Source organism: Epinephelus fuscoguttatus, linkage group LG15 (assembly GCF_011397635.1).
Source record: "Epinephelus fuscoguttatus linkage group LG15, E.fuscoguttatus.final_Chr_v1".
In the NCBI taxonomy this organism is placed as follows: domain Eukaryota; kingdom Metazoa; phylum Chordata; class Actinopteri; order Perciformes; family Serranidae; genus Epinephelus; species Epinephelus fuscoguttatus.
This window is the reverse complement of record NC_064766.1, coordinates 10,404,096-10,429,465: the sequence shown is the minus strand read 5'-3', so window position 1 is coordinate 10,429,465 and position 25,370 is coordinate 10,404,096. Positions and strand designations below refer to the sequence as shown.

The 25,370-nt window shown below is 40.3% G+C and overlaps 1 protein-coding gene across 2 annotated transcripts; it reads right to left on the bottom strand.

Annotated features, from left to right (window-relative positions):
• LOC125902113 (vasoactive intestinal polypeptide receptor-like) lies at positions 1-23,394 on the bottom strand. Of its 2 annotated transcripts, XM_049598256.1 has the most exons (14): positions 23,292-23,376; positions 23,132-23,261; positions 21,516-21,609; positions 20,319-20,432; positions 12,564-12,673; positions 12,349-12,446; positions 11,018-11,147; positions 8,720-8,873; positions 7,661-7,721; positions 3,948-4,014; positions 3,772-3,863; positions 3,424-3,553; positions 2,776-2,817; positions 1-2,626 (listed from the first exon to the last, which is right to left on the bottom strand). In XM_049598256.1, the coding sequence occupies exons 2-14, from the start codon at positions 23,186-23,188 to the stop codon at positions 2,435-2,437; spliced, it is 1,341 nt and encodes a 446-aa protein (XP_049454213.1). In that variant the 5' UTR covers positions 23,189-23,261; positions 23,292-23,376; the 3' UTR covers positions 1-2,434. The 2 variants fall into 2 exon arrangements, with proteins under 2 accessions (XP_049454213.1, XP_049454212.1); XM_049598255.1 differs by having other exon boundaries at positions 23,132-23,394.
• Between the last annotated feature and the right edge of the window lie 1,976 nt (positions 23,395-25,370).

The window sequence follows — 25,370 nt, the reverse complement described above, 5'->3', positions numbered from 1 at the left end:
ACATATTGTTCAATAACATCTTTACAGCTGATTCCACATACTATACAGTACACCATATGTACACAAAATATACATGGCAACAAATAAGAGACAGTTTAGTGACGTTACCACATGGCATGAGTGAGGAACGTTTAAATGTAAACATCGATTTCCAGTTGACACCTGAGTACTATTAAGTCATCACCACAAAATACATCATAAACCAATTCTTTAGCCGTATTTACAGTTTCACATGGTACATAACAGCTGTGTCTGAGGTACTTTCAGTTAGTTTCAGTTTTGCACGCACTGGTACAAGAAGAAAGGGGACTAAAGTAAACATCAAACTCAAACATGACTCCCACATGAAATGTGACACTGTCACTGTACAAATTAATGTCTGAAAATGTCATTTTTTTGTGCAGGAGGTGGCCTCAAATTAATGTTTGACAGCATTATTAAACAGAGAGGATAACATATACTATGCAGGGTGTCATTGAACTCAATAAATCCTATTACACCAAATGAGACTAACAATCTACAGCCAAGCTAACATCTGTGTGAGGCAGTGCTTTGAGTTTAATGCCAGCATGCTAACATGTTCACAATGACAACATGTTAACACGCTGATGTCTAAAGGGTCTATGTTCATCATGTTTGCCATCCTAGTTCAGTTTGTTGGCATGCCAGCATTTGTTAATTAGTGCTATACTCAAAGTATAGTTGAAGCTGTTGAGAATGTCATTAGTTCAGCAGTCATTGATCATAAATGATATTGTCACTATTAATGAGGATGCTAAATTAAAAGTTAAAGCATAGGTTTTTTTTTTTTTACAATTCATCCAGGTTTAAAACATGAATGTTTGAACTAAATTTCACACCAGTCCACCCAATAATTGTTGAGACATGTCATTCCAAACCACAAATGTTGACCTAATGATGGCAGTGGAGGAAAAGTTAGGGATCACCAAAGTAATTTGAATGAATAAAGGGAATAATGAATGTAGGTTGTCCAAACCCATGCAGTAGATAGTGTCATATTTCACTGATAAGTGGAAACTTTGACCTGCTGATGGTGCAAGATAAAAAGTCAGATAATCATCAGAGTTATTAAAATTCATCCTCTGGGGACATTGAATGTCTGTACAAAATATCATGGCAAACCATCCTATCACTTTCAAGATATTTCCATCTTGACCAAAGTGGTGGGCCGAGCGGCCAATGGTCATGGTGCTGGCATGACTAAAAAACAATATGGTACAATAACAATAATAATATCTATTTAATCTGTAAATATAGAGCAGAATAGACCAAAAGAGAATAGAAAGCTAACAATCAATGCAATGAAATGAATTGTCCATGCAGTCCAGTTAATGGAAGTTAATCAGTGTTGCCACATATTTATTCACAATGTTGTGTGTTGTGGACTAATAATGGAATACATCTGGTCCATTAGTTGCAGAAACAGTAAAACCGACGGTCTGCAAAGTGTCTGTGCACTCAGACAAAACTAAAAGCCTTTGTAATCTGAGATAAATTTCACAAGCGGGAGCTTTATCGTCTTCTCTGGAATGTTATCCGGCAGTAATTCAGCAGAGAGTATGCCCCGTATAAAACTGTCATAGACAGGATAGGAACATCCAGTATGTTGGTTATGCTATAGATTCCTCCTCTGTGACTACTGTTCATGACAGCCTGACACTGTCATTAATGTTGATACCATCGGTCCCCTAAGCAACATGGGCTATTAGGTTAAGTGCTTGGAGTCCTCTTGTGTAACACACCCTTTTAATAAACATCTTGCTTCTTATAGGACACAGCTCATCTCTGGCTCTGTCCATCTATTGCTTAACATCAGATGGAAAACTCTAGCCAAGAGCTCCATTTCCCTTTATTTCAGAGTGGCCATGAAGATCCCTCTTCCTGCAGTATTATGGAGTGCATTCATTATAGGAGACTTTGTTTATGTCATTCTGAGAGTTGATTTTTTAACAACTGACAGATCATGTGATCTCACCAAAGCTTTACTAATCTGTTCGCCTATCTATCAGTGTGAGACTAGCTCATATGTCAGATATGTGCCAGTCAGAGTTTTCAACCAACAGTTCCTTCCTGATCAAAGCTACATTACAAAAGTCTGTCAAAATTTTGTTTTTAAATTAATTCTTCATGTAAAGATAATAATATACCCATTTTACTTAACGGGTGCTACGTTTTTGTAAGTAGTTTCAGATGTCTCTGCACCCTGGCAAGAAAAACACGGATCACATCTGTTCACAGCTGATCATTATTTGATAGGTGATGGATAAAGTTACAATGAACAAATATTAGCTTCAGTACTAAAATGTCATATTGACCCTTCAGTAACCAACTAAACTGCATTGCAACAGTGCATGAGTGTACAATTCAGTACCCAATGATAGGAATAGAGAGGTGAGTTAACTGTACATGGGTCTCAGATGGCAGAGAGGTTCTCCTGACACTCAGACACCCTGCGTGTTGTGGGGCTGCATTTTGCCAACATGGTGATCTGGGTGCTGAAGTTGTTGCCGTTGCTGCCTATGGAGGGCTGCTGGTACTTAGTGTCAGCACCCAGGAACCGCTGTAGCATCCATCTACGCCACTTGCGCTTAATCTCAGCCTGTACCTGCAGGAGAGATGAGGAGGTAGACAAACAGGGTGAAGAGGGGGCGTTAAGAGGGCATGAAACGCCGAAAGGGGTACTGAAAAATGAGAAATAATGACGTAAAAGGAAAGTAAACATCTTAGAGAGCTGTTCTGTTTGAATTTACTTACCTCTCCGTTCAGAAAGCAGTACAAAACTGCAACAACAAAACCCTAAAGAAGAGAAAAGTAGATAAAATGTACTGCCCAGTTAGAGCTGTTGTTGAAAAGAAATACAAGTCTGATAGTACAGCTGGGGAAACACTCAAAATGCTTGTGTATGAATAATGACAGTAAGATTATGACCAACTTCAGCCTTAGACAGGAGGTTCATCATTTAGATCTCTGGGAAATGTTCCCAGGAGATATCATTCTCAGCTAAAATGGTTATAAATTAAGAATACTTTCCGTCACTAGGTTTCCATCATTGCACTTGGCTCTCAGCATTCACATTCAATTTAATACTCAGTAAATCAACAACCTCATTATTCAGGCATAAAAAATTAAACATGTCTACTAAACAAACCATTCACTTGCTTAATCAGACAAACTGTTTTCATGTGACCAAGCTGTTTTCATCTAACTTTACGGAATCAAAAGATCATGTCGATTTTCTATCTGGTGCCATATTTGTGGCAATCCTGTAGAAGCCAAGATACAGATTGGGTACATTAAATCCCTCAATTCATCAGTAGTGTTGCTTCTGTCTGACATTTGGAAAGTTACAAGGTTGCATACAGACTGTTAGCTAACACCTTGCATGCTGTTACGTGACATTACCTGAAATGACCCAAGAATAAGATCAAACACCATCCTGACTTGGGGGTGGATGTCGTCAGGGATGAAGGCAAAAATGATGTAGTTTATGCCAAAGAGCGGTATTAGCAGCAGAGTGGATTTGGCCAGTCTCCTGTAAAAGTAGAAAAAGCAAAAATAAGGTTTGTGTTCAGCCTTGTTAAAACCCACAAAAGCTAGAGTCAAGGCTGTACTTGTCACTATGCAAGAGCTACGACTGCTCACCGCCAACAACATATCGGCAGAAAAATAATTTATTCAGTGTCACCTGATAAGAAATGACTGTAACCCATGCTGTGATAGAGATGTTGCCATTCTGCACTGAAAACCTACGAGTACTGATTGGATTCCTTTCTCCCGATGTCAGGGCAATTCATCTTCTGCCGCAAAATCCGGATAATACAGATGAAGAGGAAAAAGTTCACCTGCAGAAATAGTAAAAGACTGATTATTGTGATTGCATCATGAAGAGCTCAGCTGTTAATGAAATGTAACTTGCCGTGACTCACAAGTATGGTAACTAAAATGGGTGTTTTAATGATCCACCAAGGACGGTCATCTATTATCTCCCAACATCTGTCAGAACAAAGTAAATACAAACAAATTCTCAAAGCAATCAAAGAATAAATTAAGATAGAACAACCTCTTGAACTTTGTTACAAAGGCAGAAAACAGTAACTACAGACACACTGAAGATGAGAGAAAAGATATGAAGTTTTGAGGCTAGTCAGCCAAACTGGAGGCTACTTTAGGCCAATCTAAATGACACAGGAAAATCACAGTATTAACAAACAAAATGTGCTCTTTCAACTGTTGTTGTCCATTCTAACTAATTAAGTAGTATAATGAATTAATCTAGATTTTAAAGCAACCCTTACCTTTCTGGAAATTTTACACTTTTCTTTGTTTAAAATGCTATTAATACGCTGATGGCACACTAAAATGTAAGTGAATTCCACCAGAGATGAAAACTCATCATTATACCATTCTCATATGGCTCTAAGAAAATTCCGACCAATCATTGCATTCGGACCGAATGCAATGATTGGTCGGAGTTTTCTCCTGTCCTGTCTGTCTTCCCCACGTGGAGGCCTCTGACTGACGTAACCGCTCGCGTAACCACCCCCCACACCCTCCACCCCTGAGTCTGAGACAACAAACAGGTAGTAACAGGGAGGCTTGTGGATATAAACTAGTGACAGGGACCCTTGTGGATATAAACTTTTCTCTGTAACAAAAGCAAACAAATGCGGACCACCGCTTCCACCTCCAGTCGCTCCAACAGGGAAATCAGTTGGCAAAAGAAAGAAACGATGCAACAAGAAGTAAATTCATCAGTGCAATACAGTCGCAAGTTTCTAACAGACATTAGAAACTGCTGCAGAGATCTAATGCTACAACCAAGAGAGCTCAGGATGTGTAGCAAGCTTGGCCTGCTATGTCGAGCTAGCCCTGAGATGACCGTGGTTTCGCCGGGAGCTGTCCCGATGGGGAGATGCCGGCAGCACTGTGACAGGACGCGGGAGTGGGGGAAGCGCAGAGAGGTTAGCTGGGCTAAGAGCTAACCCCATCAAACCAGCTGTTCCCAGTGTCCTTCTGGCAAATGTCCGCTAACTGGACACGAAAATGGATTACATCCGACTATGGAGATCCACTCACCAAGGAGTGAGGGACTGCTGTGTCCTTGTGTTCACTGAGACATGGATGAATGGTAACATATCAGACTCCAGTGTTGAGCTAACGGGGCTAACACTACACAGAGCAGACAGGACAGCAGCATCATCTGGTAAGCTCCATGGTGTATACACAAACAGTTCATGGTGCTGTGATGTGAAGAGGAGCTCCCAGTACTGTTCTCAGGATGTGGAGTTTTTGACTGTGAAATGTCGATCCTTTTCATCTTACTATTGCTCTATATGTTATTTCTTATATGTTGCACAAATTGTTTTTATATGTTTTGTTTCTGTTTGCTTGGGGTATGCAAAATGTCATTTTGTTTTTGTGCTGGTTCAGTTCAGTTCATAACATTATGACAACACAGCATCCAGTTGCTAATGACTAACGTTAGCCTACTGTAGCGTAGCCTCTCAAACATAAACGTTATCTTCCTTGTGCGTTTCCACTTACTAGTAACGTTAACGCTACTATCTAACGTTAGCACTGTAACCTTATTCTAAAACTCATCAGTCATCACTGACTCTGTTGAGTTTTAAAACTCTGGGGTTGCGTTTGACTGTCTTTGTTGTAACATTACACTCGCTCTCCTTTTCCGTGTATCTAACGTTACCTTGCCAACAACTACGTCTATAATGAGGACGTAATGGAGGGAGGTGGAGTTGCAGGAGGAGGAGGATAGGACTTTGGAGGGAGGTGGCCCTTGTCAGCTTTTTTTCTGGCTCTCTGGCTTTTTTTTATGGAACTGAGGAACATAAACAAACAGCTAAAGTCAAGAGGGAGTGAGACCAAAAAACAAACTTGTTACATAAGTCAAGATTATTTTTCTCAAAACCACTGAGCTCTTTAGCAGAAACATTTCGTGATGGCTTGTGGTATTGTTAACTGGTGCACAGAATATGCTTTCTTTGTTCAACATTGGTTTGCATTGTTAATGTGCTAACAGGCTAACTAGCGTCAAGACGGTGTTCTAGATGGGTCCATGTCATTGGTTCGACAGCCCATCGGTTCGACATCCCATTAGTCCGACTGTCCACGGTGCTGAACGGCTCACAGCGGGCGTATGGTGCGCCGCGACCGGCTTGAGGCGGAGCAGGCTCACGGCTTATGTGTTTGTCACTTTCTTTTTCATTTTAACCCACACCATGATCTTTTCCTGACCCTAACCAAGTGGTTTTTATGCCTAAACCTAACCAGACCTTAACCACAGGGCATCATGATGATTTCAGAACGGACTTTGGAACAATGAGTTTAATATGGTCAGAACAATGGGATGTCGAACCAGTGGGCAGTTCCCGTTCTGGATTCTCTTTTAAATGATGATTACAGACTACTGCCATCTGCTGCTGCTGCTGTGAAGAGTTATTTCCTCATATGCAGGTGCAAAACGTATGTGCCGGTTGGCTGTTGGCTGTAGTCTTTGCGGTGATGCAGGCGATGTGTCAGTTTGGTGTGTCTGGGCCTTTAGTCGTGCGGCTCTTTTAGACTTTCAAAATGTTATCGTACTGAATAGATTAAATCTCAACTGTCATTTTGTGGGGGTTGTGACACTTAAGGTTGAAGAGAGAGGAGGAGCGCACACCAGGGTTGGAGAGGTGCTGACCATTGACGAAAAAATACAAATTGTGACACTTAAAAAATGTATCCACCTATTTATTATGATTTGTGTCTTTCACCAGGTAAGTCTACTGAAAAAAAGTCTTTTTAGGTCCCATGGCATCATGTGATGGACCTGGCTGTTGTTCCACATTTGACCACTATGTTGGCTTCAAAACCCAGTGCTGTTCCAGGGGGCTTGGTAGATTTGGCTAAGGCTAGCTGTGCCTCACTAACTAGCTTAAACTTAACATAGCTCTCTTGCTATGACAATGAATTTGTTATTTTTTCTTTTTAAGAAATTATACATTAGCCCACTAGCCAAACTGTATGGTTGAGCACATTTCAGTTCCCAGGGCTCTAGCTTAATATACTATTTTGGTCTCAGCAATGTTTTGCCGAAGGTCAAATACTCAATGTATGTTTCCTTGGTCAATTTTTTACAGCTTATGGCCATACTGATGTTATACCCTTGGAAACCTACACCCTCAGATTTGAAGGCAAGACAGTTTTCTTGACTTTAGACACTGATATCTTCACAGTGGCTGTATAGAATTCTAATATTCAAGCCACATTTGACACATCTCCCTTAATTTTTTGCCATTTGAACTGTGAAGGTGGCCCTTACCAATCTCTCACTATGCTGGTTTATACCAAGAGGCACATGCCCTTGGGACATAGGATGCTGGGAACATAGGGGTGACCCAGTTTTGAACAAATATGTATTTACTGCATTTTGACTTTGTAAGGTAGTGTAGCCATGAAATGTTCAGCTCTTGTCTTAGTGTTTAGCCTACTTTGCCTGCTGCAGATTAATTGTTCACCTCAGCACTCCACTGAGACCAGCTATTATCATTATATTTTGAGTGTGTAAATGTATATCATTCAAACCAGTTGTACTGATAAGTAACACTAATCAACAAGATTAAAGCAAACACGAATGATAACTCACCCAGGATCATTTAAATAAGCCTTTGTAATCACCCATGCTGAGATAAAGATAGTTGGAGCCCCTGCAAACAAGAAACATAAACAGAATTTGTTGTAAGTCATTTCAACATTAAAATGATCTCTATGACACAGAGAGAAACTATTAATTATGTCCACTGTGTTCAAACAAACGCCACACTGACTCAACACCACCAAATATGACGGTGAGCCTTGAGCATGTGTACACTGTTAATCTTTTGGATGGTTTTATAGCTTAAGTAATAATGCCTTTTGGGAATGCTTATCATTTCTAACTGGACTCATATGTGCTCTGTGCCAATATTGGCTCATCCTGGGTATCTGCAGGAAAGTCACAGGCTTGTTTCCATTTTCCTGCTGGCAGACACAACATTTCAGGCCTATTTATAGAGCTACTTTATTGCTGTGATGGGAAAAAGACCATCAGAAATTTGGGGAATGGTTGTTGAATATACATTTCAAAGCCAAGTGAAACTGGAAATTAAGGACCAAAAGGCCAAAGTAAGTGCTTGGAAGATGAAAATATAGGATCAACATGTTTTTAAGATGAAACTTTTATAAGTATTTTGATATACTCTTTCCTGTCAAAAGAAAATCCTTGTTGCCAAATCTAGCTATCCATTAAAAATATTAAGTTCAAGTCTACATTTTGTGATGTCTTAGTTTGGGGTGGAATTCTTCTATCAAGAGCATCGAAAGCATGGCAGGTCGCTTAGGTTGAATTATAACAGTGGAGCAGAGTGGCAGCTGCCTGCCGCTGCTAATCTAAAACTGGCAGCAAGACTTATTCATATGCAGATGGAAAGGCATAGCACTTTCCCATGCATGTATAAAACCTCACTTATAAATTAATTTACATATTATCATGTATGTTGTGGCTGTTGTAGTAAAGACAAAACAGACATTCAGGTTGCCTGACGATTGTCACTTGATGGGCTTTTGACGACTTCTGGCTACCACTTCAGATAAATGGATGCATCAAATCTCTTCAGAAATGAGCTATCTGTATTCATCAACATATGGCACACAGGCTGGCACTTACCCCAACCAATCAGGATATACCACCAGAAGTACTTCCTTTCAGAGAAGAAGGAAACTGCCAACAGAGTGTGGAGATAGAAGCCTTCCACCAGCAGCCAGAAGTAACTCGCCATGACCCCATACTGGAAGAAGACCACCACTGCTTTGCAGCTCACCTACAGGAGAACCAGGGCATCAGTGGCTTATTGCATTACAAGTGAATGTAAATAAATGCAATTCTATTACAATTCAGATGATGAAGACAAATTTGGTCTCCAGTGGACGCAGCTACACTGAGAATGTTTTTAGCAAATTACTCTAAAATTAGAATTAATAACTCACTTATATGAAAACAATTCTGTTGACTTGGCAAGTCACTTATCAAAAGCAGCAGTGAGGAGACAGTCATTATCACAATTAATATGAGCATAATATAATTTGACACAATTCTACAGGGGTTACCTGGTGCTGGTGTTGATTATAATAATTATGACTCCTAGACTGATTAAATCTGCAATCAAAGTATATTTAAGGTTCATGTTAATGTTTATATCTAAAGCCTCTCAGGGTGCATTAGGAAGATAACTGTTTTTGGTGGCTGAATGTAACATTACAGATAAAAAACAGTTACTGAACAGCTTAAAGACGTATAACTATTCCTGAATAACGGCCCCTGAGACAATCATATGGTAAGGGTAATCTATAAAACGTAGTATAACAGTAACACATGAAGAGAAGATTCTAAAGTAAGCAAATTAGCTCATGAAGAAATATCTAGCTTCATTTTGCTACCATTAGCTACCATTGCATGTTCCTATCAGACCAAGTAAAGCTGCAGAGGTAAAACACGATTGCATGCTTGCATTGCTTTTAGTGTTGATACATTCACCTCTTTATTTGTAAGAAGAAACTTGTGTTGTATCGTCTTTCAGATGTTACATATAGGCTCACTTTAAAGGGGCACTTCAGTGAATCGTGTGTTAAAGTAAGGGGACTCATTTAAGAGACAAAAAAAAGAAGAGTGATTAAAATTGAAGAAACTCACTAAGATATCTAGACTTTTAGTCAATAACAAGCATCAAGCCCAAAAGACACTGGGGGTCTTATGCTTCCTATGATGCAAATGGAAAGCATCTTTGATTGATGACTTTTAAACTCCACAGCCCCGGCCTGAAAACCTCTGTGATCTTGACTAATAAGCCATGACTAATTTATTAATATAAACAGCCTCAATCCCCCTGGAAACTTACCACTATTGCTGCACTCTAGCTTGTTTCATCGTAACTTGGTTTCTTCCATATCCATGAACTTCTTTGTGGTATTTCTGCCATATAAAAATGTCTTGAATGTTCTGCACTCTCTGTTCTGTTGAGCTGAAGACATTAAACCAATGGTGTCTAGGACTTATGGGAAACAGGGTTCATACAAGTATCTTTCCAGGGCTGAGTAGTGCTTTTTATGATGATGTAATTATCATGATGTGTAAAATAGGTGGAGTCCCCCTTTAATACGGTACTTTCAACAAAACTTTTTCTTTTCTTTTTTTTTCAAATGCTATGTTTAAAAACAGTTGAGAGGGTTCACAGCTGTGTTCGTTACCAGAACAGTCAATGCACCCTGAAGAGGAATCTATAAACTCAGGCATTAACAATCAGCACTCGGAGATTGTAAAGCAGGTGATTTACAGCAGATCTAATCCTCTCAGGTAATAAAGCCGTTGATTCAGCTGGAGCAAGACCCAACAAAACACCACTGACGTTGGCGACATGATCAATCAAATCTAAAATAAAATAGCCTTATTATATGAAACTGTAACCCAGTAGCTTTATCTAACTCCTTATCTTAACTCTGCACTTATGGTGTTTTGATAATATTACTATGGTCATGCTGTCAAGACAAAGTGATTTAAACTAGATATCAAAACTCTGAATGTGACTTATTGACAAAGCTCTCTGTGGTTCAGGTTTAATGTTCAGCAAACAGGACCTCTCACAACATCCTGCTGGACAGATTAATGAGGAAACGTCTTCTCAGGAGTGGAAGGGACTTGGCAAACACTGCTACACCCACAAGCACTTGAGCGCTTACACGTTGGGTAAACTCCGAGACAAAGCATTAAAGTCAGTAAAGTCTGAGTGAGTAATTAAACAGACAGTTTGCCTCAGCTAAGGACAGAACATCAGGTGGACGAGTTAACTTCATCTATGATGCAGGAATTTTGTTTCTGCAGGGGAGAAGATCAATAAAATGTATGGCTTTGCTAATAAAATGGACATGTTGGCGAGTGAGATGATATAAGGAGAGTGTACAGCCTACTCACAGGCGACTGGCAATTGTCCGTCTCCCCGACATCATACAGAACCACATCCTTGATGAAAACAGCCACAGCTTTCAGTATGAAAGACACAAACAGATGCATGTGGATGTAGTTTCTTGTGCAGTGCAGCTTCCTGCAAAGAAGGATAGATCAACAGATGATCTAAATTAAAAAAAGGAAAAGCATTATTGTCTTAATGAATTCCATCTGATTAAAGATGTAATATGAGCTGTTTACATGACCTATCCTGAAAACCATCTGTGCTCATGGCACCAAAGCATGCAAAATATCCACCAGAAACTCCACAGACTTAAGGGGCAAACATTCACAGAAAGCATGTGTATTTTAGCTGAGAAGGGTAGTCATTATAAGCACTTACTGAACACAGATATTGACTTGTAATGTTCTCCTACTGTACTGTGCTGTTTTTTAAATGTCAAGCTACATATAATTTTCAAGGAAGGCTATGTGTGTGTTTCATACTTGGATGTAGTTTCCCAGTAAAAGATACATTTATCAGGCAGAAACACCGCTGATATTCAGCACAGAGGTAAACAAGAACAAATCAGGAGTTTTTGCAGAGAAAATGTCACTAACATAAATTATCTCTCTCTCTCCTGGGTGTTCTTAAACAAATGCCTTCCCAGTGAGCTTATGATTGGGGGTGAATTGTGTAAACCCATCAGGCGAGTGATCCCAGCAGGACGGGTGCGATGACACACAGCATCAACCAGCTGCCTGAACACAGCGTCTGCAGCTGAACATTAGCAGCAAATGCTGTTTACATCCTGTGTCACTGCTCTAGAGTCCAAACCATTGGCATTCTATAACCTCGAGAAGTAAACACATCCCTTGTTGTTTGGCCCGCAACACATAAACACTCCTGCAAACACACCCAACTGAACAGAGAGGGCTGTTTATTAGAAGCTACACACACACCAGCCACCTAAGTGTGTTCTAATGATAAGTGCTGTGTCATGCCAACATGCACACACACGCTTTTTCTCTGCAACCCCAGGACTGAAGGTCAAAAGGAAGCATGCTGTGAATAATAGCAGCCTGTCTAAGTGGTTTGACTTTATGGCTGCTTGCACTTGACCGCTTTGTTTGAGAAATGTTGCAACAGCAGATAATGTAAAATTTGGACGACTTGTCCCACAAAATCTGGTGAAGTCACATTACTGTGTGAAAAACACTGTAAAGCCTCTATAAAATGCAGGAAGCATGACGTGAAATGAGAGATCAACAGGGTTTTATCACTCTAAATGATGGGAAAAGGTGTTTGATTGTCTTTACAGAGGGACATTAGGTGGCATTTTGATGGATCTGCTTACCGAAAGAGACACAGTATGATGATGGCGATTGTCAGAGAAATGAGGGACACGCTGTGACCAATGGTGTAACCCACTTTTATGGCATCGAAGAATTCTCCCTGCAAAAACACATTCAGTTATGCTTACTGAAAACAGTTCATCTGGACTGAGATTGACACTGAAATGAAGCAGTTACAACATGGGGCTGGAGAAGTTTTGATCTCTGGTTGCCATACCGAGGAATTATCATCCATGGTGTTGTTGGGGTTGTATCCACAGTCCATTATGTATGAGTCTATGCTAATTGGGGTCCAGCCGTCCTCAGTGCAGATCTTCGACAGGTTACCTAATGAGCAGTGAGGCAGAGGGAATAATCAGAATTAATTAATTCATTCATTCATTCATCTTCTAACCGCTTCATCCTCTTGAGGGTTGCGAGGGGGCTGGAGCCTATCCCAGCTGACATTGGGCGAGAGGCAGGGTACACCCTGGACAGGTCGCCAGACTATCGCAGGGCTGACACATAGAGACAAACAACCATTCACACTCACATTCACACCTATGGACAATTTAGAGTCACCAATTAATCTAGTCCCCAATCTGCATGTCTTTGGACTGTGGGAGGAAGCCGGAGTGCCCGGAGAGAACCCACGCTGACACGGGGAGAACATGCAAACTCTGCACAGAAGGGCTCCCACGCCCGGGATCGAACCGGCAAGCCTCTTGCTGTGAGGCGAGAGTGCTAACCACCACACCACCGTGCCGCCCATCAGAATTAATTAAAAAGTACAATTACTCTTGCAAGAATACAACTCAAGTATCAATTAGAATTCATTATTTCTATAATCACAATTATAATATTGTGTATATGTGTGTGTTGGGGGGGGGGGCTGTATGAGCCACAAGGCAAAACTTCTCCTACATTTACTCACACTTAATTATGTCACACCGAGGTGTATGTGTCTCACTGGAATACTTCCAAATACTAAAAGAAAATGGAGAGAATGTCTAAAGGAGATCAGTAGTCCCACCAGCTCAGACATGCCAGGACCGTTCCCTTGTGTATTTGCATCTGTTTCTTAATTACCCTCAGACTGCAAATATACACACAGCGGGAGGCCAGCAGTTGAACAGAGAGATATTTTTGCTCTGGCCTGCCCAACGGGGGCAGAAGTGAAAGGTCCAAGTGCATTAGAGTGACCATTAAGAGAGATGAGGGCATTTTTAAACTGAGAGGAGATTAGAGTAGAGCTCTGTACAGTATAGCACACTGCACTTGAGCTCAGTAGAAAAGAGTAGGTCTCTGTATAACTTTGTAGAGTACAGTAGATTAGAGCTTACTGGAGTATACAGTGCAGTACACTAGAGTAAAGCTCACTAGAGTACAGTACAGTATACTTGAGCAAAAGAATAGAGCTCTGTATAGCTTTGTAGAGTTCAGTACACAAAAGCTTACTAGCATACAGTATAGTACAGTAGACTACAGCGTACTAGAGAACAGTAAAATACAGTACAGCATCCACCTTATTCCTAGCCCCCATGATACCACCAAGGTTAGCCACCAAGAGTAGCCACTGGGACTAACCACAGACAGTCTATGGGACTAACTAGCTTACTGCTACTTCCGCTATCTCACTGGAAGTTGTGCACATAATCATTTCTACAGTAGTGCCCTAAGGAATAAGGTGAATAGTAGACTAGAGTTCACTAGAGATCAGTAGATTATCACTCAGTAGAGCAGAGCTCAGGGCTCAGTGTATTCGAGCTGAGTAGACTAGGGCTCAGAAGAGTAGAGCTCAGTAGACAAGGGTTTAGTAGATCAGAGCTCAGTAGACTAGGGCTCAGTGGGTTTGACCTAAGTAGAGGAGGGCTCTGTAAATTGGAGCTCAGTAGACAAGGGCTTAGTAAATTAGAGCTCAGTAGATTGGTAGAGAAGAGTTCAGGGCTTAGGTAGGTTAGAGCTCCATACAGATAAATATATTCATACTTGTGTTTAGCCATGTCATCGAGCAAGTTTGCTGTCCTCGTCAAGTATCTGTCACGCACTCTATAGCAGGAAACGGCACTTCAAAACAAAAGCTTTGTGCCGGAAATTCACTGTACTTCAAAACAAAGTGTGTTTTTTTACAAACTTGACACATTTACAAGTGAATTGCAGTCTATTCAGAATGGGCCGGTGAACCACCACCTGGGAACCACTGGACAAGAGGTTAGTTGAGCATAGCTCAGCAGGCCGTGTAGAGCTCTACAGAGACCAACTCTACAGTATAGTAGAGCTACTTTAGTCTACTCAGTGGATTACAGCTCAGTATAGTACAGTGTACTCAAACTCAGTAGGTTACACTACAGCAGAGCTCAGTAGGGTACAGCTCAGTAGAGCAGGGTAGAGCTCTATAGAATTCAGTAAGGTGCAGCTCAGTAGGGTAGACTAAGCCTCAGTAGATTAGAGCTCAGTGGAATAGAGCTTCAAAGAGTTAAGCCGTACACTAGAGGTTAGAGTATAGTTCTGCAGAATGCAGCCACAGAAATAGAATTCTATTTTTCTATTAGTACAGTACTATTGGACCTCAGTAGACTAGTGGAACTCTAAAGTAATTTAATTTAATTTTTTTAGTAGAGTAGAGCTTTGAGGCTAAAGGTTGCTAATGTTCTGTATAGCTGGCTTGAGCTCTGTAGAGTAGAGAAGAACAAATAGTACAGATTGAATGAATGGATACAAAAAACAAATTAAAAAGTGAATCGGATTGTGTGTTCAGGTCTTGTCCTTCTCCCTTCCTTGCATTATATGCACAGCTACCTCTCAGTAAATGACAGCTGCACAATAAGTACATTTACCAAAAAGAAAAATGATGTATTATTTATGTTAGCAAAGGAACAGCAAAATCAGATTAATGCTCTTTTTGTACTCTGTGGCAGACTTTTTAAAGAAATTGACCAAGGTAAAGGCTCAATGAGCTATTTCAGTAAGTGTGCATCACTTAAGCAGTTAAAAGCTACTTTGTGATGGCCTGAAGGTTAAGATCAGGGGCTTTTGTTACATTTCATCTCCATGTTCCCTGTCTGTCGCTAACATTTGTGAAAAGAGGCTAAAATGCCAAATAACAAATCTAAGAAATTAGGATGCATATAGGAATCCTTTGTAAAAGCATTTTTACCATTGGATCATATGCCTTTTTTAAAAAGTGCTACATGTGCAGATGTTGGGCAGAACATAGAGCAATAATTAGTAGTTTGGCTTTTTCAGATAGAATGTTTTCCAAATAAAAGAAAATGTATCAAGTTCAGATGAGACACTATTCATTAATTAGACTGAACCCCCTTCTTATAATGTTCATGAGGCATATCTGAAACTGTAACCAGCAGTAAGAAGCACAGATTGACATCTCAGTCTCTTATTGAGTAATATTTATTCGTAGCATTTCCTCACCTCCTTTCCTGTCAATGAAGAAAGGAAGCTGCGTGTGTTGACGTCAAATGTATCCTTGTACTGAATGCTGCTGTAGAAATCTAAATGTAGGACATTCCTCACATTTCCCAACCGTATCGCTGCACAGCCACTATCAAATCAAGACCGAGTTGGGAAATGACCAACAATCCAAAATCTTAGAATGTATTTGGCATCAAAATATGGTCAGCTCACAAATACCTGAGTGGCGTATTGCAGAGAAGACGGAGGCTTAGCTTCCTCAAACAACATGACAAGACACAAAGGCGATGATAAGCCCCTGCTGTTTCAGCCCATGCCACCACTGGATTTGGCTTGTTTGAGGGATTGCCAGAAGAATGCTTTCATCATCCCCCCAAAACATGACTGCAAGGATTTTCAGTGTCATGCATGACAACGAGGAGAGCTCAAACGAGTTAATCACCCCATCACTGTATTAATTCCGAGGCTTTTTTTAACCTGGCTTTTCTTTCAGCATTGTATAGTGAAATACTTTATCCTTCCTACAGTAATGATATCTTGGAGGAAGATTCATATTAGCATACAATGATTAGCATCAGCTGAGCTGAATATTATGGCACTGACAGCCAGGCACTCTGAGCTTGCAGAGCGGTTGAGTCGCCTGTGTTATTGAAAGAGATGAATGACTTTGTGTTTGTGTTAGACCTACTAGGTAAAGAGTTCATGAGAATGGCAAACTCTATCTCAACTAAATTTATGACTTGGCCCTGAATCTGTGTGGCGCCATGTTTCGTAATGCTTGTTTTTTTGTGTGTGAGGCTTGTAAAATGAATGGCTCGGGATGTGCCAATAACTTGAGTCTTTCACAAGTGACTGACAGTGAATAAGTTGATAATAAGCAAAATATAGTGTAGATTTTGGGAAGGGATGCAGGGGACACGTTTCCTTCAGTATTTAGAACATGAAAGTACCAGATGACTTTTATTTTGATGGAGAAAAAGAAATAAGTTTCCACCAAAAATGAATAGAGAAGGCACTTTGTGGTGAAAAAAACAAACAAACAAAAAAAACAGGAATGTAGGAAATTAAGACTTCCTAAGAATTTCCTAGTGGAAGAGCCCCAAACCCCTTGCTTCATACACGTACCCCCAATGTTGAAATGAAACCTACACCTTGACTCCATGCACAAAAAGGGCAACTTCTACAAAAGTATATATCATACATCTCCGTCTCCAACCTCTCAGAGTTCTGAAACCTTTTTAAAATAAAATGAATAATCTTTCAAATGCCCAGCGGGTCAAGCCACACAAACAAGGTTGTTTTTCTTAGTTTCTGTAATGCTCAAATTTGTAAGCAAAAGGTTCTTACCCAACTACAGCAGTAATTTACAATGCACTGATTCTCAGACCGTTCATCATCATCCCTTAATTATGTCCTCCTTACTTGACCTAAGAGCAGAGCAGGTTAAACCAGCAGAGACCTGCACTGATTTGTTGATTTACTGCATAATTGATATCAAGCACATCGGTGCAGCACAGGCCTCTTCTTATCCCATCTCTTTCTTTAAAGGCCCCTTTGATTCATCCTGGTCCCTTGATTCTGTGAACTCACTGTGACATGCCAGTGAAATATACCTCTCCTGCCTTCAACCCCACAAATCTGGCGATTCTTCATGTGTCCCCTCGCTCTTTTCCCTGGAGTGCTCTCCTCTCTCAGGTCAGACTACCTCCCATCTGGGTCACATCACAGCTTCCCAGAAAACCCTTCTCCACACTGAGCCTTCACATGTTGATGATAAATCCTCGGTTTGAGTTCCTCTCATGTCCTGAGTATTATGGGGGAAAATATAGGCCAGATTACAGGGGCAGGGACCCCCTCATCGTGTGTGCAGAGGCACTCAGGTGTATAAACGCACTGCAATCACTTACAACTGAAACCAGCAACTTTATACTTGTTCAAAGCACAGCACGTCTCTGGGTTTAGTTTTTACCAGTTGTCAGGTGTCATACACACAACCAAGGACAGGTACAATATGACAGACCACATTACATGCAATCCAACATATAACATAAATAAACATATAGGCAAACAGTTGTATACTTATGCATTCAGCTAACACAAAGCAAAATTTGCAGTCATGTTTCTGGCCATCTGGTGAATGTGAGTCCAAAATTAATTCCTCTTTGAAGGAACTTTAGGCTGTGCATATGAGTTGTCTTGACACTGTTCTCAACATGTGGGTGGCTGAGCTGATGGCCAACCACTGACAGTGCTAACCCCCTAAACAGCGGCAAACAACAGCAACAGTGCTGACAGAACTAATGTTATTAACCAATCAGGATTGGCGCTACGCTTCCACTATGACACCGTCTTGATATCAGCGTTAACAGCTGTATGAGCGCAGTGCAGAGCAGCAGCAATGAACTAGCCAACGGACCAGCTTACCACAACAAACCACAGAAAAACTCAGATTACAACACATAGAGGTAGCGTGACTTCATTGTCTGCTCGGGAAGTCATTACTCCACTAGATCTTTACATAGCAAATAGTGGTTTGCTGCTGTATTAATGCTTTGAATATCGCATACAGAACCTTCAAGCTCTGTTTAGGCCTCCGTCAATCATTGACAAAAAATAACTTGCTGAACGCTACACCGTGGTAAATGCTATTGTGCTGCTGTAGCTAGTTTCTATAGTTGTCTGTTTGTCTTTTGGTGCTGGGCAGGTAGCATACACTTAGTTTATCATAACTTTTCTGCTGGAAAAAGCTATCAGCTGCATCTTGAAACAAGGTGAAAGTTTGTCAGTAGGAAAACCGAAATAATATGCTGAAAAGGCTAAAAAGTGCCATAGAGCAGAATATCTGCAAGGTTGCATACTTCTTGTGGGTATGTCACTAACTGACATATGGGTCATACAGCCATCGGATCCATTGTTATTATAAAATACAATTTTGACAAGAACAGCTTTAGGGACCTGGGTTTTTACAGGCTAATTTCAGATTGCTTCAACTCCAATAAAGGAACATTTCTCAAGACATCAAGGTGAAATTGAGGCCTGTCTGCCAGCCGAATACAAACAAACAACTTAATCAATTCTTCCAGCATAATCACAATGAGGAGCCTCGGTGTACTAATTAGTAACAAATGGAGATATACGGGAAAGCTCTGTACAAACACACTGCAATTCATCCAATAAATCCTCAAGGGAGTGGTTCCCCTTATGCATAATTACTACTAGCACTACAGCTTCCCTGCGAGGCTTCTCATAGATCAAAAGTAGGACAAATAAACAGAATGCGTCTTTGATGTGTGGACAGTGCCGGAATGAGAAGTTGTTTGTCTTTTTATGACTCAGCTGTGCCATGTGTTTTCAGTTTTGCTGTGTTCTTTGTGATATATGAGATGGGGTGTCAGGAAAGATAGAAACAACAGGTGATCATTGGGCAGAGTGACATCATGGCAACTAAAATGCTCAGTGTACTTTGTAGTTCCTATTTCTGGTCTCAAATATTGAGCATGATTATACTCCAAAGACTCAACGACACGGTATGTTTGGAAACTCTTTGTCATTCTTTTAAATATCCTATAGGTTACTCCTTCCTCTGTGAATATGCACCCTTTAGATAAAAGAAGTATTTAGATCAACAGGAATGGCATAATGAGTATAATATTTGGTGTAATATGTATAGGCTGTTTAAGAACTAATCTGTGAGGTAATTATAATCTGACATTTTCAAAGAACATATATACACGATTATGTTTCAGGACTTCGTACTAGATGTGATCATGGAGATATCAACTTATAATGTTCATGTAGCGAACCGTTGCTTACTTAAACATCAAATAGACATGGAACAACGTAAAGATCAACTCTCTTTTAATCTCAGTTTTGATCTTCAGTGAGTAGGTGCTAACTTTGTTTGTCTGTGTCTGTTTGAGCATGTAGTGCACAGATATCTATTTTTACTGAAAACATATGCCTGCAGCTGGAAACAACCTAATGAGAGCATTAAAGTAAACCAAAATAGTAAAGCTGTGGGCCATTAACCAAAACAAAGAGCTAAAAGACGCTAAAGCGTTCCACAGAACTGAGAAGGATCTGCAAAACTGAGTGAAAATTCTCTGTGGGTCTGTCTCTCTGAGTGACCCCTTTTTCACATTACATATAGTTATTTGATTCTTTGTCAAAAAAAAATATTGATTAAAACATCTTTAACTAAGGTATTTAAAAGAATAAGAGATATGTTTAAGTAGCTATTGAGCATTTGCCACAGTCTGCTCATTGGTATATTTATTGACGAAACATTTATCTTTCTGTTTTTTATTTCAACCACTGTGTGACAGGTGTTGCTGTAGATTTACTTAAATTTGTTTTTCGTTCTTGCATTTGTATACCATCTTGAAGGGCCATGAGACCACTGACTGATGCATGACTACTTTCTGACAAAGACCCCAAAAGCATATGTGATTGTTGGCTATCACACAAAGAAATCTTTATAGTCACTTGCTTGCCCTCCCATCTACATCCTCTCTCTCTTACACAGACACACACACACAACCTTCTTTAAAAACCAGATTCTTACGTATGGGAACATCCCTGGAGAAGTAGAAGAGATATTTGGGACAAGGAATGGTGACCATCTCTCCAACATCGGCACTGGGCCAGCAGGTGATCTTGTCCCATGTCCCATTGCAACCTGAGCGAGAGAGAGAGAGAGGCCAACAATGGTGTGTTCGTAATTTGTCAAACATGGATACATCGCATGCACCAAGGTGACAATATAACTGTTCTTCTGAACAGTGTATGTGTTCAGCTGTTGCGAGATGACTCCAACACAGTGACAAACAGCAACCTGCTACAGGTGAAGGTGGCACACTGGCGTTCCCATGGCAGCCAAAATGTGTTGGCTCCAGTTGGCTGTCGTTACAGCCCTGGGTTCATAACAGCAGATGACCTGAGTTAACACCCTGCCACCATGACTAATAAAACAGGTCCCCGTCCTTTTCCTTACACACTGTTATTTGAATTCAGCAGACCACTGTGACTGTTCACTTGGTCTCAGGATGCGGAATGAGGCCACGGCACTTTTACATCCACACCTGTTTCTCATTTCATCGCTATGAAAAATCAGTTAACCAGGTGATATTTGCATCATCACCCTGAGGATTAGGCAGCATTTAGATTTGCTGGAATCTATAGGGAGCAAAAGGATATCTAAATTTAAAAAAAAAAAACAAAAAAAACATAATGAGTGTTTAATGACTTTTTCATCGTGTGAAAGTAAACAGAGACTCCTGATACATGTAGTTAGGATGAATGAGGTTTTGGTTACACACAGAGGTAATGGCTCAATGAAGCACGATTATCTCTCTGTAGAAAATAATTACGTGCTGCATGCTGTGTGGATGCAACACCCCACTTAGCAACACGTAATTCCAGCTTCATCAACAATAAATTGAAACAACAAATCATCTAAGTGAGTTTCATTGTTGCACACTCACTGTTGCATTTTTCTTAGTGGCATTTGATGAACGTGTGAGGCAAAAAGTGATCAATTAGACAGCTTACTCTGAAATTGAACACAGGCACACGTGACAAGAGGCTGGCATAAGGTGAAAAACAGTGTTCAGCCATGCAAAGTGAAATGAAAAGCCAGAGAGGAGGGTTGAACAGCTTTTGTTGTCTTTGGAGCTTGTTGTGTCACTTCGATCAGAACAGTGGATTAAGCAAATGATAAAGCAGAATAAAGGCATGTCAAACACAAATAAAAACTACATACCTGTTGTTCTGTTCTTGAGCTGAGCCTCACACAGGTCCCTTTCCTTGTCTATCTCCTTCACCATGTCACACATCTGACTCTGCACTGAAAACACCTGCAAAGAGAACATTTTGCACATTTTCTGTATATCTCTCAGGCTACAGTGACATTTGAAAGTGTCAACTGCAGATTATTTGTCTTTTAAGCGTAGAAGACTGCATGAGTTATGCAGCATGCGCTCTCTCAACAGTGCTTCACATGTCAAGGAAAACACATCTATTGTCTCCACTGGGATCTTCCTGAGATGAGCTGACCTGGGCTACCATTCATCTCTCCACCCCGACACACATGGCTGACACAAAATCAATCTTTTGGCTGTGATTCAACCATCGTATTCCTCAGATTTGCATGTGCGTGTTTGGAAGACGTGGAGTAAATCTTCATCATGAAGCTAAATCCATGAGGGTTCACCACCACAGAATATGCACACCCTCTGCAGGACTACAAGATTTATTGCCGTCACTTAGGTGAATGAGTCTCCTCTCTGTGGGCATTAATCAGACTGGTACTATGTGGCTATTGTTAGCCACATGACTCCAGCCTCTCCCTGCCACACAAGGTGACTCCTTCATTTAAGTTTTGATTTATCTCAGGCCTCAGGGTACGCAGCACCTCCTGTGCTACTTCACCCAGAGTGCACCCCTGGACTTTGATTGGGGAATATGTTGTCAGTGATGGATCAGTGCTGCCTTAAGCAGTGTGCATTAAAGTATCAGGAGAAAACTTCCTGCTCTCCATCATCGTGATCATTATTTTCTTACCTTCCCCAGCAGCAATAACAACCTATCTTTTCCTTTAGTTCATTTTCAACACTGAGGCACTGAGACAGTCTGTGAATGAGTTCAATGCAGATACAAAAACTAGCATGCAATTCAATAAGCTTTGACCAACATGAATCATACATTCTTCTCTGTGGGAGACAGTGATGGATAAGGATGCTGGAGAGCAGAGATTATAGAGACTAACAAAAGAGGTCATTGCCACGGTGCTTTGTTGGTAGACCAACACGCACCTTTTAACTTCTCCTGGTAATTCACCTTGACCTTAGTCATGAAAAAAGATCAGGTAAGACATAAAAACACATGAATGTCACTGAAAAACAATCACAGTCTGGCCCAACTGTTTGGTGCCAAATGTCATTTTAAAAGGCACTAAGACACAAAGCGGACTGTGAAACTGAAGTGAGAAGACTGGTGATGTGATGATGGGAGGGGAACTCATTCTTGATTTTAAAAACCTAAACAAAAAAAAGTTGAAATATGTATTTTAAATTGTCTTTAATAACAAAAGCCATGATGATGATGAGAACCAAACCGGTAGGCTACATACCGCACCCTTTATAGCCAAATCTATGCTTTTCAATGAGGCAAATCGGTGCGCACTGACCCAAAACTACTTTACAAGCGCGCCGATGAGCGCAGCAACTTTGGCCTATAGCTACTTGAAGGCAACGCTCTACTTGAAAGATCTACGTAGTCAACCTCACGTTGCCAAATTAGGCAAGGAACTAACGCAAAGGTGAAAACGAGTGCAAGTTCAAGTCATGAGAGAAGTCAAAAGTGTTTAAATATACTTACAGGTTCCAGCAACACGCAGGAGAGAAGGATGAATATGCTCTTTGAAACTTCCAACATATCGTTTACAGCAGCTGATCCTTTAAAAATGACAGATTGTGGGCTAAATGGTAAAATAATAATAATAATAATAATAATAATAATAATAATAATAATAATAATAGGTTAAATAAGTGAAAGAATTGAGAGTGTCGTGATAATCCGCCGCAGGTTGGTTTGGGTCTCCTTGCTGACTCTGTGCGTTATTGCGCTCTGAGTGAAGAGAATTGTTCCGCTCCTGAAATCCTCCTCCTCTTCCTCCTCCTCCCACTCGAGCTTTACCTTGAACAACCAACAAGTAACCAATGAAAGATCATCTGTGAACGTCAATACATAAGCACGTAAACACACTGTTACAAAGAAAGAGGGGGACTACTGTATACGTAAATTCAAATAAGAACATGTCTGACTCAATTGTTTGGTTTTCTATAGCCTTTTTGTGATAAGCAGAAATGTTATCGTGCAGGCTATGTCACAAAACTCTTTTGTAATGCCATATACGTATTTATTTCATAACTCTGGCTGAAATAATATGTTTTATCATACCTCGTTGCATTCTATAACCCTGTAAAAAGGGGATTCCTGTTCTCTGAGTCTGACAAGGGCAGAGGTGGAAAGTAACTAAGTACATTTACTCAAGTTCTATATAGTAGTCTACTTAAGATTTTGAGGAACGTGTTCTTTATCTGAGCATTTTCATTTTACCCTATTTTACACTACAGTTCAGAGGCAAATGTTGTACATTTTGACTTGATTACATTTATTTGACTAGAATATTTAGATACAGATTAGGAAATATAGTTTAAAAAATACAAGTTAAACTCATAAAACACAGTTTTAAGATTAAACCAGCGGTTTCCATTTTTTTTAGTACATCACTTAGAAAAAAAACCAAAGTGATTAATGGGGCCCTTTGTTGTGTTTCAGATGTCCACGAGTTGTTAGCAGTTCCACTGAGAGATATTTCCTCTTTCAAAAGATTTCTATAAAGAATAAGTTTGGCCCAAGCAGAAGAAAAAGTATCCAATGCTTTATACATTTAAAAAAAAAAGACAAGGTTAAAGGGAGAGTCCAGATTTTTTTTGAAGTGGGATTGTATGTGTTACTCATCCATAGACAGTGTACTACCTTACCAGTTTGGAGAAGCAGGCAGGAGTACTGCCACAGAAGCTAAGCAATGTACTGCAGTGGATGTGGGTCAGCAGCAAAATGTACTTTAGCAGGCTGGTGTGAAAACAAAAAGGCCCACCTTCAAAAATAAATATCAGTTGAAATGTTTGCTATATTTAGAATATTTTCACTGCTTTACCTGTCGCACATCCCTTTCTGATGGAAAACTGAAGCCGTTATGCCGCCCTCTTAATTGACAAAAACAGTGATTTTACCTCACTGAACACAGGAGTTGATGGTCTACCATTGACTCAATTAGTAGTTTGTGTTATTGTCGGACTGTGGTGAAACCAAACTAGCCCTTTAAAACACCAAAGTCACACAATAACACAAACTAACTAACAGATTGAGGCAGCGGTAGACCTGCAATTCCTGTGTTCAGTGAGGTAAAATTACTGTTTTTGTCAATAGAGTCTGGTAGTTTTGAACAGGGCAATATAACAGCCCATTCTCATTCCCAACTCATCAAATACTGCAGCTTTGTCAGTGATCTTGGCATCAGATACTGATGCACAGAGGCACCTTTTGCAGCGGTATGATCCACACCAGGTGGCAGCAGGTTGTAACACTGCCGGCAACTACCGTAGTATAAAGAGCCTGTATAGGGTGGGCTGGAGGGGCGGTGGATGGGTCATACAGACTCTAGACTTATACCTGGGATGCAGCTGTTTGTTTCCCATGTGAAACCAAAAGTCAGTGAAGTTATTTTAAGAACAACACATTGTGCTAATATGTGTAGCATGCTGCAGAGGTGAGGTATGCGACATGACATGTCACGTGATGTCACATAATGCTTGTAAAAAAACATACTTATTTTAAGCCAAGCCATGATGTTTTTCCTAAACCCAACCACTGACTTTTCCTGCCTATACTTAAGGAAATGAACATAAAAATGAGGTATTTTACATATGTTGTAGGTTTATTTTGAAAAGATTGTATGCATGTAATGAGCAGAAAGTGTACATTTCCTGTGAAAACAGAAGTGTATTTTGAAAAGTCACAATACATGTAATAACCCCCAAAGCTGAAGCAG